This window comes from Phanerochaete carnosa, assembly GCF_000300595.1.
Source record: "Phanerochaete carnosa HHB-10118-sp unplaced genomic scaffold PHACAscaffold_5, whole genome shotgun sequence".
NCBI classification, from domain to species: Eukaryota; Fungi; Basidiomycota; class Agaricomycetes; order Polyporales; family Phanerochaetaceae; genus Phanerochaete; species Phanerochaete carnosa.
In genome coordinates, this window is record NW_006767632.1 from 1,918,839 (window position 1) to 1,934,430 (window position 15,592).

Below are 15,592 nucleotides of genomic sequence, written 5' to 3' on the forward strand. Positions count from 1 at the left end.
CCGCACGGACGCCGAGGAGCAGCGCCGCATCGAGTCGGGCGAGGGCGGCCGCACGATCTTCACCGGCGAGTGGAAGCGCACGCCCGAGCAGCGCGCGGTCTGTGCCGAGCTCGAGCGGGTCGCACAGGAGGTCGGCGCACAGCACATCACGTCTGTTGCTATCGCGTGGATCATGCAGAAGGTCCCGTACGTCTTCCCGATCGTCGGCGGCCGCAAGGTCGAGCACCTCCACCAGAACATCGAGGCGCTCTCGATCCGCCTCTCGGACGAGCAGATCAAGCGCCTCGACGGGACCGTGCCCTTCAAGAAGGGTTTCCCGTACGAAGATTTTGTACGTCTCCCGTCGATCTATGTGGAGCGGTGCCGTTGACGTCTTGTACACAGGGTGACGGGAGCGAATACAGCACTGTTCACAAGATGCTGGGACACTTTGACATGTGGCCCAGTGCACAGCCCATCAAGCCTCAGCGAAGGAGCTAGCAGCTGTGTCCGCTCATTAAGTGGCGGGAGTCGCAGCGAAATTGACCATCTCTACAACATTCACAGCTTTGTAGATTATCAATGTAGTTGTTCATTCTTCTGAACTTCGCCAGCTGTGTGGAAGTCCGCAAACCCACCGATCCGAAGTTATCCACGACGCTGGGCTAGCAAAAGGCCAGCCACGTAGTACTCGCCAAATCTGGCCCTCGACTGCAGTCCGCCAGTCCACCAACGTGTTCGTTGCTTGCTAGAGCGAATTGAAGCCAGAGAAAGGTGTTGAATAAATCTTTCCTCAATCGGGGTCTGTGCTGGTTGGAAGTCTAGCCAGTGTGAGGTATAAGATAGGCTGTGTGTCGAAATGCGAGGGCTCTTAGCAAGATGCATTGTATAAGATCAATCAAAATGAAACGTATTCCGAAAGGCCCTACTGAGCGCCATAAGTACACTCACCCATCGCGTGGCCTTTTCCCTGCAAAATCAGCCGAGAGCGACGGGGTTTAAAAATTAAATTAAATTAAATTTCACCAAGAAAACATGGGGATAAACCTCCATGCAGCTCCATTTTTCATGAGTGTGGTCATATCTCGAGGGCTATTTGGCTGTATTTGCTACACATTTTGTCCGGTGGCCCCAGGCTCTAACAAGAGCTGCGCTTACCATCCAGTGTTGCTGTTCGTTACCCTAAGGTGCGGCCCGATAAGTCAAGGCACGATCATCAAATCCATTCATCTGGGGCAGGGACTATCCATGTGGTGGATCACATAGCTGAACAGGACTGGTACGAGACATGGACGCATGAGCAGGAAGAGAAAAAACTAGAAGGCCATATAAGATTACAGAGCGTGTACGTGTCTAGGAGGGAGTCAGTTAACTTGCATTCTCCTGGAATACATCAACGTAGCGACTGCGAGCGTTGCGCTTCGCCCCCGGGCGGGCCCTCGCACCACCGATCGACGGACCGTCGAGGTTAGGAGGGTCCATAGAGGACGCAGAGCGCGGTGAAACTGCGCTCGCTGGGGTGTTCGGGGCTGAACTCGCCCCTGTAGGTACAAGGTTCGAGTGAACACGCATCGGCGGCTTCTTCGGAGGTCCATCCGTGAGGTCGACAGCTGTTGCAGGACGCACAGGTGGTGTGCCAGGTGCCGGAGGTGCCGGATGCGATCTAAATGCGGAAGATGCCGGCGAAGCAGTCTGTGCTCGTGGAGGTGCTGGCGGAGGTGTCGGAGCAGAAGATTCGGGCCCAGCCTGTAGAACGTATAGTCAGGACAATGAGCTGCACGACAGAGGAGGACGTACGTTTTTGTTCACCCAGCGCTTCAAGTCCTTGTCGTAGTAGAAGCTGTTATTATCCCCCAGGTTGGCCTTCACCGGACCACCTGACCCTTCGTTACGCTTCCAAAGTTTGCTAATCGAGAACCATCCATTAGTGGGAGTGGCTAGGAGGAATGATCAGCACGGGCTGCGCAGGAACTAGCGAGTGCACGTACCAGGCTTCTCAGCCTCTTTGGCAAGCTCGGATTTCTGCGCTTGCACAACAGGCCGTGCGTCAGTCTCTGTAACAGGAGACTCGGCCCTAGCCCTGGACCTATTCGAGCTGTTACTTAGGCCAAGGTCATCTTCCTCGTCGACATCATCAAGCCGCGGTGTCGCCTGCATGCCATTGCGCTGACTTGTTGTCGCCGCAAATGGACTCGGCACGCTGTCCATGAGAGAAATAAAGCCTTCCGCTGAGGCCTCCGTAGGCGGTTCAGGGTGGGAGAAGGACGAAGCGGTGGGCGTAGGTGCACCGGAATCGCCCCACCAAGTTCCCAATGACGAGCCGGAGGGAGTGTCTACTTGATCGTCAGCTCCCACCTCGTTCGACAAGCCGCTCCGGTCCGCCCTAGGTGTAACCTCAGCATAGCCATATCCGTACGGAGACTGATTCTGGTTCCTGGGAGGAAGGTCGCCGAAAGAGGATGTCATCGCGCTTGCTGAAGATACGCGCGGAACTGGCGAAGGCTTACGGCGCAGATAATCGACAGCGGAGGAAGCTCTGGCGATCTGGGGACCAGCGGCGGGGCGCAAGCCCATCGCGGATCCCGTCCGGAAAGACGCAGAACTAGACATCTCCACCAGACTTGTCGTCGACATCTGCGGGGATGGTGCTGTAGAGCTCGCAACCGATGAGATCGTGCTGTAGTGCGTGAAAGGTCCGCTGAATGTCAATTCTTTCCCTTGCTGATCCACCGGCTTTGGCGAGTCAGCGTCACCCGCGATGAACGTGGTAAACCCGCGTTCCAGCCAGTTGCCGATCTTGTCCAAACTTGGCCTGGTCACCTTCGCCCAAGATCCTGACTTGTCAAGCACAGGCGCAGCAGTAAGTCTGTCTACCAGGCCTTTCAGCTGCTCTCCGAAAGTGGCATTCAGATATGGCGAGGACCGTGTCAGTGAGCTTGAGATCGCTTCACAGTACCTAACCAGGGCCGTAAGTCGTTGCAAATACGAAATTAGGGCGGAAACGTACCTGTTGGCCTGATCGACGTGCCCGAGCTCAGCGAGCCATGCCGCTCGGATGAGTCTGTAGGGTTGCAAATGGGGCAATCCAGGGAATGCCTCTTGGCCCTTGGCAGGGGTCGCCAATGACAGCGCAAACTCGACGATCTCCGAGAAGATAATCGGATCAGAGTCTTTCCAGAAGTTAGGTTGCGCCTGTGGGTTGGCGGAACCAAACAACACAATACGTCCAGATGGCGACCCAACCCCTCCCATCAGTGATGTCTGGGGTGATAGAAGGTAGCTAAAATACCATTATTTTCGAGAATGAGAAAATTATTTACTGCGACACACCATACATGGGCCGCTTCAATCCAATTATTCGCGGCCAGCTGATCACCGAGCGCTGTCAGAGTAGAGTAGGTGTCAGTTGTCATAGTGCTGCTCAAGATCATCGCGGTAGTCTCTGTCCACTTCGCAAGCACATCCTTTGGCAAGACCATGGGTGGCATAAGAGGCAAGAAGCTGGCAGAGATGGGCGTCGATGTCGATGCTAAAGGAGCAAGGGCCTGAAGAGATGGCATTGAACCCAAAGGCTTCGGAGGAAGCAGTTCCTGAACTGCAGCACGCCAATTAGCGACTCCCACAACAGGGCCGGCAACAGTAACGTACCAGAAGCGGAACCTTGACCGGCAAATAAACTATACGCAACCTTCAGTGGCTCCCTCCCGCTGCTTTGGGTAGTCTTTGAGTCCGTTTTGTGAAGCAATCCGACTGACGCCTCCTTTGAAGCCAGCTCAGAACGCAAGAACTCTGTCACAACTTCCTTCCAAGCTTCCTTGTCAATGCTGCTCGCGATAACCATAGCATGAGCCCAAAGTTTCTCATCAGCGGCGTATTGATAGGCGGCACGACGATCTCCGCGCAATAGGCACTGCTGAATCTTGTTCAATTGCGATGAGCGAAGCGTATGCATCGAAATGGTAGCGTCATCGGGCGACAATGCTGAGCCATGCCCTGAATATGACGAAGCAAGCGCTGGGACATGCAGAGCTTCAGTGGCGGCGTCAGTTGCCAAACCGAGATGAGGAAGCAATGCAGCGCGAACAGCAGAATCGATTTGTGGACTATGGCAAATGGTCAGCAGACACAGAATTTTCGGCGAATGACGACCTTACCTGCCACAAAGTTTCCCGTCATTCTCAACCATGATTTTGAGAAGCCTGATCAAGGCCAGCTTGGCCTCTGCACGGAAATATTCCACACTACCCTGATGGAAGTAACCAATGCCCTGCGAGATCTCCTCAGCACGCTCTTCGAGGTATTTGATGACCCGCGCCTTCTTGTTTTTCGTTTGATTTGACGCACCAGTGCGAACAAGGGTAGTGCTCGGCTCGCCGGGATCAGAAAACAGAGGACCTGGATAGGTCGCAGACGAGGTATCAAGTGCGGATTGAGAAATGGCAGAATGCAATGGCCGAATGTGGAGTATGGACAACGCTCTTGAAGACATCGCAACGTCGAAGCCAGTGTTCAGTGCCGAGGAGCCGTGGAAACATGTCACTAGCTTGCCGCCAAATCCGAAGCTGATGACCGGCACCCGCACAGACGTACGGCCAAGTGGATCATTCGTACCGAGTAACGATGGCGACGGTGCGTACGGCGTATGTACCGGGGCTGCTAGGTTGACGACTTGCGAAGGCCCCGTGGAAGTCACGCTCGACACACTATCGCCGAAGTTTTGTAAAGCGGAGAAGCTACCATACGACAAGCTCTCCACAGATGCCTGACGATGACGCGTCGGAGCATATAGGTCCTCAGAACCGCTGACGCCATACGAGAAGGTCGAACCATTCGTACTTGACCGACTACGGATAGATGATGTCCCCGGCGTGTACGGATCGCGGGTCGAGTGATCTTGACTTTGCGAGCCCACAGATCGCACGGAGAACGTTGATGGCGAGGTTGACCTCTGGACATTGTTAACAGCAGGGTTGTAGGGATCGTACGGAGACGTATTATGAACGTCTTTAGCGGGTTGTCGCGCAGCAGGCGGTGGTGCATACGGGCTGGCCGCGGTGGAGTCACGATCCTGATCAAGGCCGTACCTCTGGGAACTCGACCATGAGCGGATGGACGCGTTCCCAGGTGACTTCGTCCGGCCCGCCAGTGTTTGGGCATGAGACCCTGGCTGTTGCATGCTAGCTCGACTCGGATTGTACGGGTCGTAGGGCTCCGGAGCAGGCTTGGGCTGTTGAGGCGCGGCCGGGTACTTCATCCTTAGAGGGCTCGAGACTGCCGAAGCATGTTGCGAAGCGTCAAACTCGTCGTTCCACGACGTCTCAGTGGTCGAGGTTGAAGGCGCGTGTACGCTTGCGTCCGCGTCCATGCCTGCAGGTGGCTGCCTCTCATTATCGTAGTCTTTGGGATAAGTTTCTTCGACGTATTCCTCGTGTGTAGGCTGCGACGCTTCCAAAGATAGAGACGAGAGGGTGGGCGCCGCAGGCTGCGGCGGCTGTTCTTCATTCCAGAAGTCTTCACCGTTATCTGCCCCGCCTTCAGGATCATCATGATCTTGCGACGCCTGATGGTCAGGGATAGCCTCCGCTACATTACTCAGCTCTGCGTGTCCTGGCTGCCGAAAAGAGTGAGCTTGTTCTGGGAAAGGCTGGACACTCGGTTCATGTGAAGGCACTGTCGCGCTAGGAGGTAGCGGCGGGAGGTGTTGGAAGTGCGAAGCCTGTGTTCCATTGTGCGAGTCTAGATAATGTGTTGCATAACCATTGGGTTGGAATGTATGATCAGCTGACTGTGAAGACGGTGCATGCTGCGTAACTGGTAAAGCCCTCGAAGGAGGAGGCGAAACTATCTTGCCGGAAGAGCTCCGCGGCGGCGCGAATGTAGAGGGAGCGGCTCTAGCAGGTGGCGGCGGCGTATTTCGGTATGCAGCGGATGGAGGTGAGTGAGCAAGGGGAGGAGCATAGTCACTGACTGTCGATCCGCTTCGGGGCGGAGGTGGCGGTAAGGAAGGCGCTCGCGGCGGCGGAGGTAACATCGTGGGCGGTGCACGAGTGATAGGTGGGCTAGTGGGTAAAGTGTACGGGACCTTAGCAGGGGATCCACCCCATGCAGGTGCAGGAGTGCGTCGCGTAGCAGGCTTAGGTGGTGGAAGAGGAGGATCATACGCATTCGATGTCTTCGGTCTGTAGGCTTCTGCTGCTGCTACTGACCGTGCAGGCTTTGGGGGGTCTACAGAAGGCACAAGCGAACTCGTAGTTGCCGCTGGTGGTGGAGCATACGTGTATGACGCCTGGTCCGGTGCTAATGGTATGCCGTAAGGGCTTTGCTGAATGGCAGGCTGCGATGGCTGCGATGGCCTGTAGGGATCATACGCGGACTGAACCGTTGCACTAGTCGTGGTTGTTGGCTTGTACGAGTTATAAGCAGTGGGTGATGGCGCGCTTGCGGCCGCCGGATTATAGGCACGGTTATCATGGGAAGGTGCGTAGGATGCGTAGGATGCCGTAGTAGCCGGAGCAGCAGAAGCGTAAGCGTTCGTAGTAGTATAGGACGTGTGCTGATACGAGGGACTCTGCGAGTAACCAGTGTACGAGCCATTCACTTGCAAGACATGTGTGAACGGACGAAACGCGTACATGCGACAATAACGTTACCTGGAGGATTATACTGCTGTGGTTCGTATCCTGCCCACTGTCCCTGCTGAGCGGTGTAGCCCTGTGCCGTGCTCTGTTGCGAATACGTATTATCCTGCGCTGCAGCGTGCTGTGCGGGCTCGGAATAACCAGATGTATATTGCGCTTCGTGCGCGCTCCAAGTGTTCTCCGTGCCCGCGTAATCGTAGGAAGCCTGCGGCTGGGTCTCGGACTGCGACTGGAACGCCAAGTCGTCGCCTGTCGAAGTGCCAAAGAGTTCTGTTGCGGACTGAACATCTTGTCCACCAAAGGGCTCCTGGCCGGCTGCCTGCTCTGTCTCGGCACTCAGAGGACCCAGCGAGAAGGGGTCACCGGCCGGGTCTTCCACACCGAACAACGCGGCAGCCTCTCCAGCTGTTGTCATGTCGTGAGACCTTTAGGAGACGACGGTGCGCTCGCCAATAAGCCGAAGAGGAAGAAGAGAGTGAGAGCCGGGGTGGGCGTGAACACGTATAACGCAGGAGCCGCTGAGGACCATGGGCGCTTCTACCGACGTAATTAAGAATAAGCGCAAACTGTCAATCGGAGAGCTTACTCGATTGTAATTGCGTGTACAAACACGAGCTATGGGATATCCCAACTTGAAAGCGACAGGTCATGGTGCGATTCAGGGTCGAGGTTACCTGCACACCCTGGCCTTTTAATGGCTTCAGCCTCCAACCATCTTGCTACCCTCGGTAGTGCGCGTCCTTACCCCTAAGCTACCAGGATGACGATTGCTAGCCGTTACATCAGATAACGAGAGATCCTGAATTTAAGCCAGTAATAACGATGGACTAAATATCCGGGGTATGATAATAATGCTAGTGATAGCGACGTAAACAACGAGTGGGCGAGTATCGACAGAGTCCGGTGAGTCGTATCTAACAGAGAGTGAACGAATGTAGGAGCAGATTATAAATGCCGTGGGATTGGTGGAAAATGCATGCGGTCGTAGTGTAGAGTTCGTGCGTGATATGCGAGAATAGCAGCAAGGAAGTTACCGTGACAAGTCCGAGTCCGAGTTCTGAACTAGAGTGACAAGAGTAGACTAGTTGGGAGAGGAGGGAGTAGCCGAGTCCATGGCAGCTGGCGCGCCCGCCGTCTCAGCTGGTACTGGCGTCGGAGTACATTTCTGAATTACCCGTTCAACTACAAATAGTTAGCATCGTTGAGAGGAAGGATGTCACAATCAAGCCACTTACTAGCGACAAGATGCCTTCCGTGGTGAGATATTTTCCGTAAATTCTGGAGCTGGGGTTTAACTAGCTCAACAAGCGCTTCCTTCTGGTCCTGGTCTGCTACCATGAGTGCTCTCTGCAAGACGTAGTCTGCCAATACAAGTCAGCCCTAACACACACAAGGACAGAGTATGAGACACATACTGGCAAACTGGTCCTTCATCATAGACACAAACGGATTCGGCCCGTCTGGCCGAGGAGCCATGACCTCCTCGATGAGCGCCCGCCGGCTGCTAGGCTCGGCCATGACGAGGGCCTTCTCAACCACATTCGACGCAAACTTGTGCCGGGACATGTGCAGCATCTGGCCATGGAGTTTGGACACGATGCTCGCCCGGTCCTGGGGCTGGCCGTGCTCAAGAACAAATTGGATGACATAATTCTAGAAATCGCTTTTCAGTCAAGGTTGGACTGAAACGTAGTAAAGCGCGTACGCCGAACTGATCCTGCATGAGCTGCAGAGCGTGTTCCTGGACCTCGCTGAGGAGCACACGCGTCTGATGCTCGGGCAAGTTCTCGAAGCAGCGTTGCAAAACACGGCAGCCGTACGGATGAGTGGCCAAGTCGCAGACATGCCCTTGGAAGGCCGCTATGAACGTCAAGCGTTCCGGTGGTACACTCTCGATGAGTCGTTGAATAACCTGGAGCCAAGCTGTTAGCACGCTCCAATGAACGAGTTCATGATACAGCGTACATGGTTGCCATTCGCGTCCTTCACGCAACGCAGGACGTCACCAGCCAGTTCATCGACGAACGCGCTTTGCTGCTCGGCGGGCATATGCTCGATGGCCTAAAATCACTCGTGAGACCTGTTTGAGATCCCTGTAACCGATGCAAGAACCCACCTTCTGGACAACGCGACAGCCGTACATCTGCAATGAAAGTGGCAGGATATGACCTTCCATGGTTTTTGCGAGCAAGCTCGTTTGGAGCTCATTTCCGTGCTCGAAAAACTTCTGGACAACCTAGAAGCGCGGAAGCAGGGTCAGTAAGCAGCTGATTCCACCACGAGACTTCTCGACGATCAATTGACTCACATAATTGCCGAAGACGTCCTGAATAAGTTTGAGAGCGTGATGGGGCATGATCTCGTCGAAGATAATCTGCTTCTCCTCCTCATCCGCAGTCTCGATCTTCTGCTGGATGAATCGTGAGCCGTGCTGGTCCATGCTAAACTCGACAACATGTCCGTAGATGTCCTAGCTCGCGCAGCGATCAGCAGCGTGCCCCACACGGGATACGAGCGGCATACCTTGAGCGTCCACTTGCGGTCCTTGGCATTCCGGAACTCCTCCAAGAGAGGGCTACGGAGACCAGCGGCCGGATCCTCGTGCCGACGTCCCCTACCGCCAAGCTGTGGAGCGGGCATCTGCATCTGAGGGAACATGCCGTGCAAGGCCAGCGGAGAGGTACCGGCGTGATAGCTCTGCGGACGAGCCGTCGGGCCCGGTCTCGGGGGCGAATACATTAACGGAGATGTCTGGTACGGGCCCTAGTCCACGCCGTAAGCTAGCGGAAATGATAAGGCGACTATCCGGCCTACCTGCATGCTCCGTCTCTTGTGGTGACCTCCGCCGGCAGTCGTGGCTCCTGGAGGTGGCGCGTGGTAAATAATAGGCTGCGGAGAATAATAATACTGTGAAGGAACGCGGCCAGAAGCTGCATAATCGAAGAAGGAAGCAGACTGAGGGCTACGCATGTCTGGATGGGGGTGCGGCTGAATGGCTTGCGCAGGGATTCCGGGATATAACGAAGAGCTGGCCGTGCTTATTACTGGCGAGCCATATATAGGGTCAGGTGTCGCGTAGGCGTCGAACGAATACGCCGAAGGGTTGTTGTAGTATGCAGAGTAGTCGGGCTGGGGGAACGCCGGGAAGGGTGGACGCTGAGGCTGTGCAAGAGGAGCGGGACGATTTAATTGCCTCGAGGCATGCGAATCGGTTAGAGACGAAGCTGTCGCGGGGTGCTGCGAAAGTCCATGTTCGTGTTCGACAACCATACCTCTCATGGCGACAGATAAATCACCCTCAACAGCAGAAGAGACTGGGTCATATGTCCCTGCGGATGGAAGGACAGACTGTTGAGACGAGAAAGGAGACGTGGCATTGAATGAGTGGCTGGTCGGCGATGGCGAGATGCGAGACTGTGTCAATATAAGCTTAGCATCGCTATAACCGAGTCTTTGAGGCGAATGGTTCATCACCTGCGGGAACGCCGTCGCAGAGTGATCGAGTGTCGTCCCGTGCATGCTCGTGTGCCGTTGCCGAGGACCGCGCATGTTGACAGCCGTGGCAGGATCCTGAAATTGGTGCCCAGGCTAAGCGAATCATATGGAGAGCACCGGGTTGAAGCGTCCTCACCATGCGCTGGGCGCTATCCTCCCAGTTGGAGGCCGCGCCACGGCCGGAGTTCCAAGTGCCGTCTCGCAAGCCCAGATGAGCCGCCGGTGTTGACTCAGGTACGCTGGATGCCGTGGTACGAGCTGAAGGAGCGGTAGAGCCCCATGCCTGCAGTTCCGGAAAGAATGTCAGTTCATAACACGCGCCGTGTACTATCCTTGCCCACCTGCCACCCCTGGTTCGACGCCTTCTGGGCGTTGGCAGAGCTCATTCCTACGCCAAATAGATGGCCTGCAGGCGCCAAATTCCTGTGGGAGTGTGTCTTCACAAACAAACATTGGCGTGGTTCAAGAAGCAAACAGTCAAGCGTTCGGACGTACGTTGCCAGGGGAGGCGAGCGGTGAGTGGTTTGCTGAGCGAGACGATGACGTTCCGGAGGGTTTTCTATTAGTGGATGCCATAATCTAACGTTGGCTCAGTGAGGGCCCGGGAAGAAATTAATGAAGGGCATACCGGACGACTTGGAACGTCGTCAATTATAGAGTGTGGGGTATTGGTCCGTGATGATAGTGACTGGGAGACGTCTAGTGGTTATTATAAGCTTGAATGGGGATTAGTACAGCGCTAGTGTGAGGTTGAACGGAATGAAAGGTATAAAAAGAGGAGAAAGTCGCGAGCAGGCAGGCAGGACAGGATCAGGAGGTATAATGTACGTCAAGTGACATGCAGCGTGTCGGAACGCGGCGGTAAGCGTGGTGTGTAGACGACTCACAAATTAGTAGCTACCGGGAAAAACAGGCTTGCACTCTTTCGCAGCACGCCTGCGGTACGCGATGCAGGACGCAGAGAGCGCAAGGAGAGGGAAGGGAAGGGAAGAACAGGCGCAGGCCGACGAAATGGACTCGGTACGCGCCAGTACCCCCAAAAGGCTAGAAAATAATGGAAATAATGGACCAGTGATGAAATGGATCCGCTGAAACAATCCCGCGTCGCTCTCGTTGCCACGTGTAACGACCTCCGTCGCTGCGACCGTCACAGATCTTCCGGAACGGGCAAGATCCGCGTCCCGTCCTTGCCTACTTAGGCAACGTCGACCGGGTCCGCATCTTCGGTCCTCCAGCGATCACGGCAGCACACCCGACGCGAAATTTTATGCCTCCGTCAACCGCTCGCGGATCCTTTTTTACAGGCACCACGGCCAGGCCCCCGTAGGCCCCCGTGGGCCAGCCCGCGTTGGCAGGCAACAGCGACGATTAAACAATTCAACATTGACGACATGCGACAGATACAGGCAGTGGGTATGATGCAGACACAGCGCAATGAAACGGAAAAAAAATTAATTCATCGCGATGAGTTGAAGAACCACGAGGCCCGCTTCGCTGCAAGGAGATGCTCTGTCAGTGCGCCTTATACCCGACCTCGGAAGAAGCAACTCACCTCCCGAGGAGCTGTGTAGAATGCCGGCGACATCAGCACGCCGTCTCGTCGGAAAAAAACGACACATCGCTTACCTCTCGTCATTCTGCACTCGGGCAAGTGGGTTTGCCCCGCTCGCACCAACAGGCGAGCTCATCGTCGAAGCGTTCGCCGAAGCGGCTCCTCCCCCTCCACGTAGCGGCTTGGCGATGCGTCCGAAGCTCAACGGCGAAGATGCCGCTGCTTTCTGTGCGCGCGCCTGGTCCAAGCGCTCCTTCACCTGCTGCAGCTGTGCCTCAAACTTCTGGTTCTGAATCGCCAGACGGCGGTCCGCGTCCTGCAGGAGCGCCTCAAGGTTCTGGATGCGCTCGTTCCGGGCAAGCAATTTACGCTCGGCAATGCCCGCTTCCTTCTTCAGAGCGGAGTTCTGGTCCACAAGCTACGGAATGATCATGTCACCGAGCAAGCCCCGAGCATATTTGACACAATGGGGGCATACCTGTTTCTGTACGAGGGTAAGCTGTTCCAAATTACGCTCCAAGAAGGCCATCTTCTTCTGCTGAGCCTTGCTGTTGCTGTTGCGGATGACGTTATTGTACTGCTCCTTGATCTCGTCAAGCTGAATCTCGAGCTCAACAACCTATGCACATGCCATAAGAGGCTGAAGCGGCGTATTAAATCGGAGCGCGCGACTCACCTTCTCGCAGCGGTTCTGCAGATCACGCATAAGGGACTTCTTGACGCCATCAAACTCTGCCAGTTGGACGCTAATTGCTTTGCGTGTCCTCTCCAAATCCTGAGCAGACTCAGCCAAGTTCTTGCCGCCTTCAATGCCAGCGGAGGTCGTAGCGAACGCACGCTGGGAAAGTGCGCGGGTTTCGCATCAGCTGAGGAATGAAAAGATAAGGTTTTAGACTAACCTTGAGCTCCTCGTTCACGCTCTTGAGGCCGTCAATTGTGGCGTTGAGACTTCTGATCTCATTGCTCCGGATGTCCAATTGCTGCTTGAGATCCTGCGCCTCGCTGAGATGAGCATCACGCTTCGCGGTGTACTGAGCCTCGAGCTTGTTCTGCAGAGCGGGATCAGATCAGATCGGTATTAAATAGGATCATGTGTGATGCGCTGACCTTGAGCTCCGCCATCGACTCAGCGACGTCGACGTTGCTGACTTCCTCGTCGTTAATAGTCTTCTCTGCTCACCAAAGGATGATGGTGAGAACTCAGCCACCGGATGATAACAAGATTCGCACCAAGAAGCTCCTCGTATTCGGCCTCGAGGGTAGCGATACGAGCCTCGAGCTCATCGCGGCGACGAGAGTGCATCTCATTCTCCTCTTGAGTCTGGCGGAGACGGTCGACGGTGTCGCGGAGAAGAGTCTGGCCTTCAGCGAGCTGTCTACGAACGGCGACGATGTCGTCGTGTGACAAGGATGAGATAGCGCTCTCGTCTTCAATGGCATCGAGTTTGGCCAGAATTTGGCGAAGCTGCTCGTCCTTCTCGGAGAAGGTACCTTGCTGTTTAACCATATCAGCACAGAACTTGGCAGGCGCTACTGACAGTGCACGAACCGTGTCGAACTTGGCCATCATCAAGGCCATCTTCTCCTGCTTCCTCTTCTCCTTGTCCTCAGCGGAGGAGTCCTTCTGGGCAGCCTTCAAGTCCGCAATGGTCTTCTTGAGCTCCTCGAGCTCATTCTTGCCATCCTGGTTCTGCTCCTTGAGAATATCGATACTGATAATGCTCTCCTTGTTGTCGTAGTCGAGTCTCTCCACTTGCAAGCGGAGCTCGTTGAGCTGGCCAGACATCGACTTGTTCTCCTGTCAAATAATCACTTAAATCAGCTAATGCCCCTGAACGGGTTGGCCCTGCCGACCTTGGAGAGTGAAGTTTCCTGCTCCTTGAGGAATGTGAGCTCTTCGCGAAGTTCCTCAATAAGCTTCCTCGCTGCGGCAAAGGCAGATTCCTTCTCCGCGAGCTGGTCGCTCAGCTCATTTTCCCGTTTCAAGAACTCCTCGCGCTCGTCCTTGTCCAAACCGACGACAGTCGGCGTCTGCGGTCGGCTGTCCGTCTCTGAGCGGAGACCCTCTAGAGTCGGGTTGACCGGCGTCATGCTCCTTGTCGACGAGGGCGTCGGCGATGTGGGCGTCTTCTTAGGAAGAGCAGCGCCTGCCTTGTCGGACGTAGCCCACTCGGGCTGCTCGACATGGCCGCCGGAGCGCCAGACAGCGAGCTCTGCCTCGAGAGCAGCGATGTACTGCTGGTGCTTGGTGTTGGCAGCCTGTGCTTTGGCAAGCAAGCCCTTGAGCTCGAGCGGAGACAGCTCTGCGTTGACACGAGCGCTGTTCTTAATAGACTTGGCACGGATACCAAAGCGTAGGGTGGAGAGAGTCTCAGACTCGTTGTAAGATGAGGGCGAGCAGTTGATGATCAATGTTGTCCGTGAATTGCCACCGAGCGATTCTTGGAGGATACGAGTCAGCTTGGAGTCACGATACGGTACGTGCTTCGCCTGACGCGATATGCAACATCAGCACCGTTCAGTGTACATAAACGTCGGCTGTACCTTTCCGTCAGTGAGAGCATTGATAACCATGCCAAGGGCGGAGAGGGATTTGTTGATCTTTTTGGCTTCCTCAAGAGTCTGTCCAGAAGCACCAGTCTTTCCAACCTTCTCGGAACCAGCCAAATCGACCAAGTACAAGTTACCAGTCTTTTGGGCACCCGTGTCGATGTTCTTCTGGTTGATGGTGATAAGGAAAATAGAATGTGATCGCGACGATTCCGCGTTCATGTCTAAATGGCTGGGTCAGAACCTATTTCTGACATGCATGTTTGAGCCCTACTAGTTGACGACACTACTCGTGCCGCGCCACCCTGCCGCATGATTTCGTAGACCTCCCGCGCACTACTAACATAGTAGTCTGACAGGTTTTTCACGTATACACCGCGCGACTTCTCTTCGTGTACTTGCAAGTTGTCGTTTTGTGCTGTGAATGAGTTAGCTCAAATCAGCACGTGTTGCAAAAGCTTGGGATCGTACGTGCGAGCAAGTCTCGTATGCGCTCCAGATAGATTTCCATGTAAGACACCTTGACCAGATACTCTAGGTGCGCGTCTGACTCTACAATAGACTGAAAGATTTGCTCCGTTATCCGTGGTATAAGACCTTTTAGGTCTGGGGAGTCTATGTCAGCACCCTAGGACTGGGTCAATACGCGATTTCAGACGTAAATATGGCCATGTCTCACCATCATCGTGAAAGTCTTTCCACTTCCAGTCTGTCCATATGCGAAGACCGTGCCATTATATCCGTCCAAAACATCTATGCCGCATATAAGCTTGCATCTGAGATGGTGTGGCCTTTAGAACTTACCCCTTACAATACTGCATGCACGGTGTCAGGAGGTGGCATAACGGAAGCATAACGGGTGGACGTACTCTTTCACACCGTAATCGAACACTTCGTGTTGTTTCGTGCCTGATGGAAAGACGCGGTCGAACGTGAAGCCATCCTTTTCCGGTCCAGCCATGACCTGGGCGGACTTCATGTGCACCGTCCGCAGGTTCTCATCGAATTCTACCACAACCTCTCCACCTTCTCGTTGTTCTATTGCGTTAGTTGGTCGAAACCTGCGCGTTCACGAGAAGCAAGATAGCACTAAGTACGACCAGAAAGACAGGATCGTCGGCCAAACGGAAGACGCACCGACATACGACCTTGATGTTCGTAGATGAAGCCATCGTTACACGTCGAGTGCCGTCGTCCTGGCAAGACAAGCAGCAAGACAAGTCCAAGGGACGAACGCCCTATGAAGGACAAGAAAATGAGAGTGGTGAACGCCTAGCGAGAGAGCGTCGTCTAAGTTACAAGGCGAGATGTCTTCACGGGACAAGCAGTATGCGGTCAAGTGCTGAGCGAAAGTGGCCTGCCAGCGCGCGGCTGTTGC

The 15,592-nt window shown here is 54.9% G+C and overlaps 4 protein-coding genes across 4 annotated transcripts; 1 reads left to right on the forward strand and 3 right to left on the reverse strand.

Annotated features, from left to right (window-relative positions):
* Window positions 1-16: 16 nt before the first annotated feature.
* On the forward strand, window positions 17-480 carry PHACADRAFT_195602 (uncharacterized protein; the record flags this gene model as incomplete). Its single annotated transcript, XM_007395829.1, has 2 exons — window positions 17-331; window positions 385-480. Coding segments are annotated over 2 exons (411 nt in total), but the record flags the coding sequence as incomplete, so codon positions are not given.
* A 695-nt stretch (window positions 481-1,175) lies between these two features.
* On the reverse strand, window positions 1,176-7,116 carry PHACADRAFT_144091 (uncharacterized protein). The gene is made up of 10 exons (XM_007395830.1): window positions 6,630-7,116; window positions 6,062-6,576; window positions 5,944-6,038; window positions 4,134-5,870; window positions 3,628-4,082; window positions 3,310-3,574; window positions 2,987-3,259; window positions 1,968-2,935; window positions 1,777-1,916; window positions 1,176-1,725 (listed from the first exon to the last, which is right to left on the reverse strand). Exons 1-10 carry the CDS (start codon window positions 7,030-7,032, stop codon window positions 1,348-1,350), a joined length of 5,229 nt encoding a protein of 1,742 aa, XP_007395892.1. The 5' UTR covers window positions 7,033-7,116; the 3' UTR covers window positions 1,176-1,347.
* A 683-nt stretch (window positions 7,117-7,799) lies between these two features.
* PHACADRAFT_95334 (uncharacterized protein) lies at window positions 7,800-9,257 on the reverse strand (the record flags this gene model as incomplete). The annotated part of the gene is made up of 7 exons (XM_007395831.1): window positions 7,800-7,978; window positions 8,033-8,270; window positions 8,323-8,529; window positions 8,583-8,678; window positions 8,734-8,853; window positions 8,926-9,087; window positions 9,141-9,257. The coding sequence occupies 7 exons, from the start codon at window positions 9,255-9,257 to the stop codon at window positions 7,800-7,802; spliced, it is 1,119 nt and encodes a 372-aa protein (XP_007395893.1).
* A 2,225-nt stretch (window positions 9,258-11,482) lies between these two features.
* On the reverse strand, window positions 11,483-15,548 carry PHACADRAFT_256280 (uncharacterized protein). The gene is made up of 17 exons (XM_007395832.1): window positions 15,352-15,548; window positions 15,084-15,275; window positions 15,019-15,029; window positions 14,894-14,967; window positions 14,686-14,842; window positions 14,489-14,632; window positions 14,209-14,438; window positions 13,519-14,154; window positions 13,214-13,462; window positions 12,895-13,159; window positions 12,772-12,836; window positions 12,564-12,713; window positions 12,341-12,502; window positions 12,143-12,283; window positions 11,739-12,082; window positions 11,665-11,675; window positions 11,483-11,606 (listed from the first exon to the last, which is right to left on the reverse strand). Exons 1-17 carry the CDS (start codon window positions 15,384-15,386, stop codon window positions 11,569-11,571), a joined length of 2,904 nt encoding a protein of 967 aa, XP_007395894.1. The 5' UTR covers window positions 15,387-15,548; the 3' UTR covers window positions 11,483-11,568.
* Window positions 15,549-15,592: the final 44 nt, after the last annotated feature.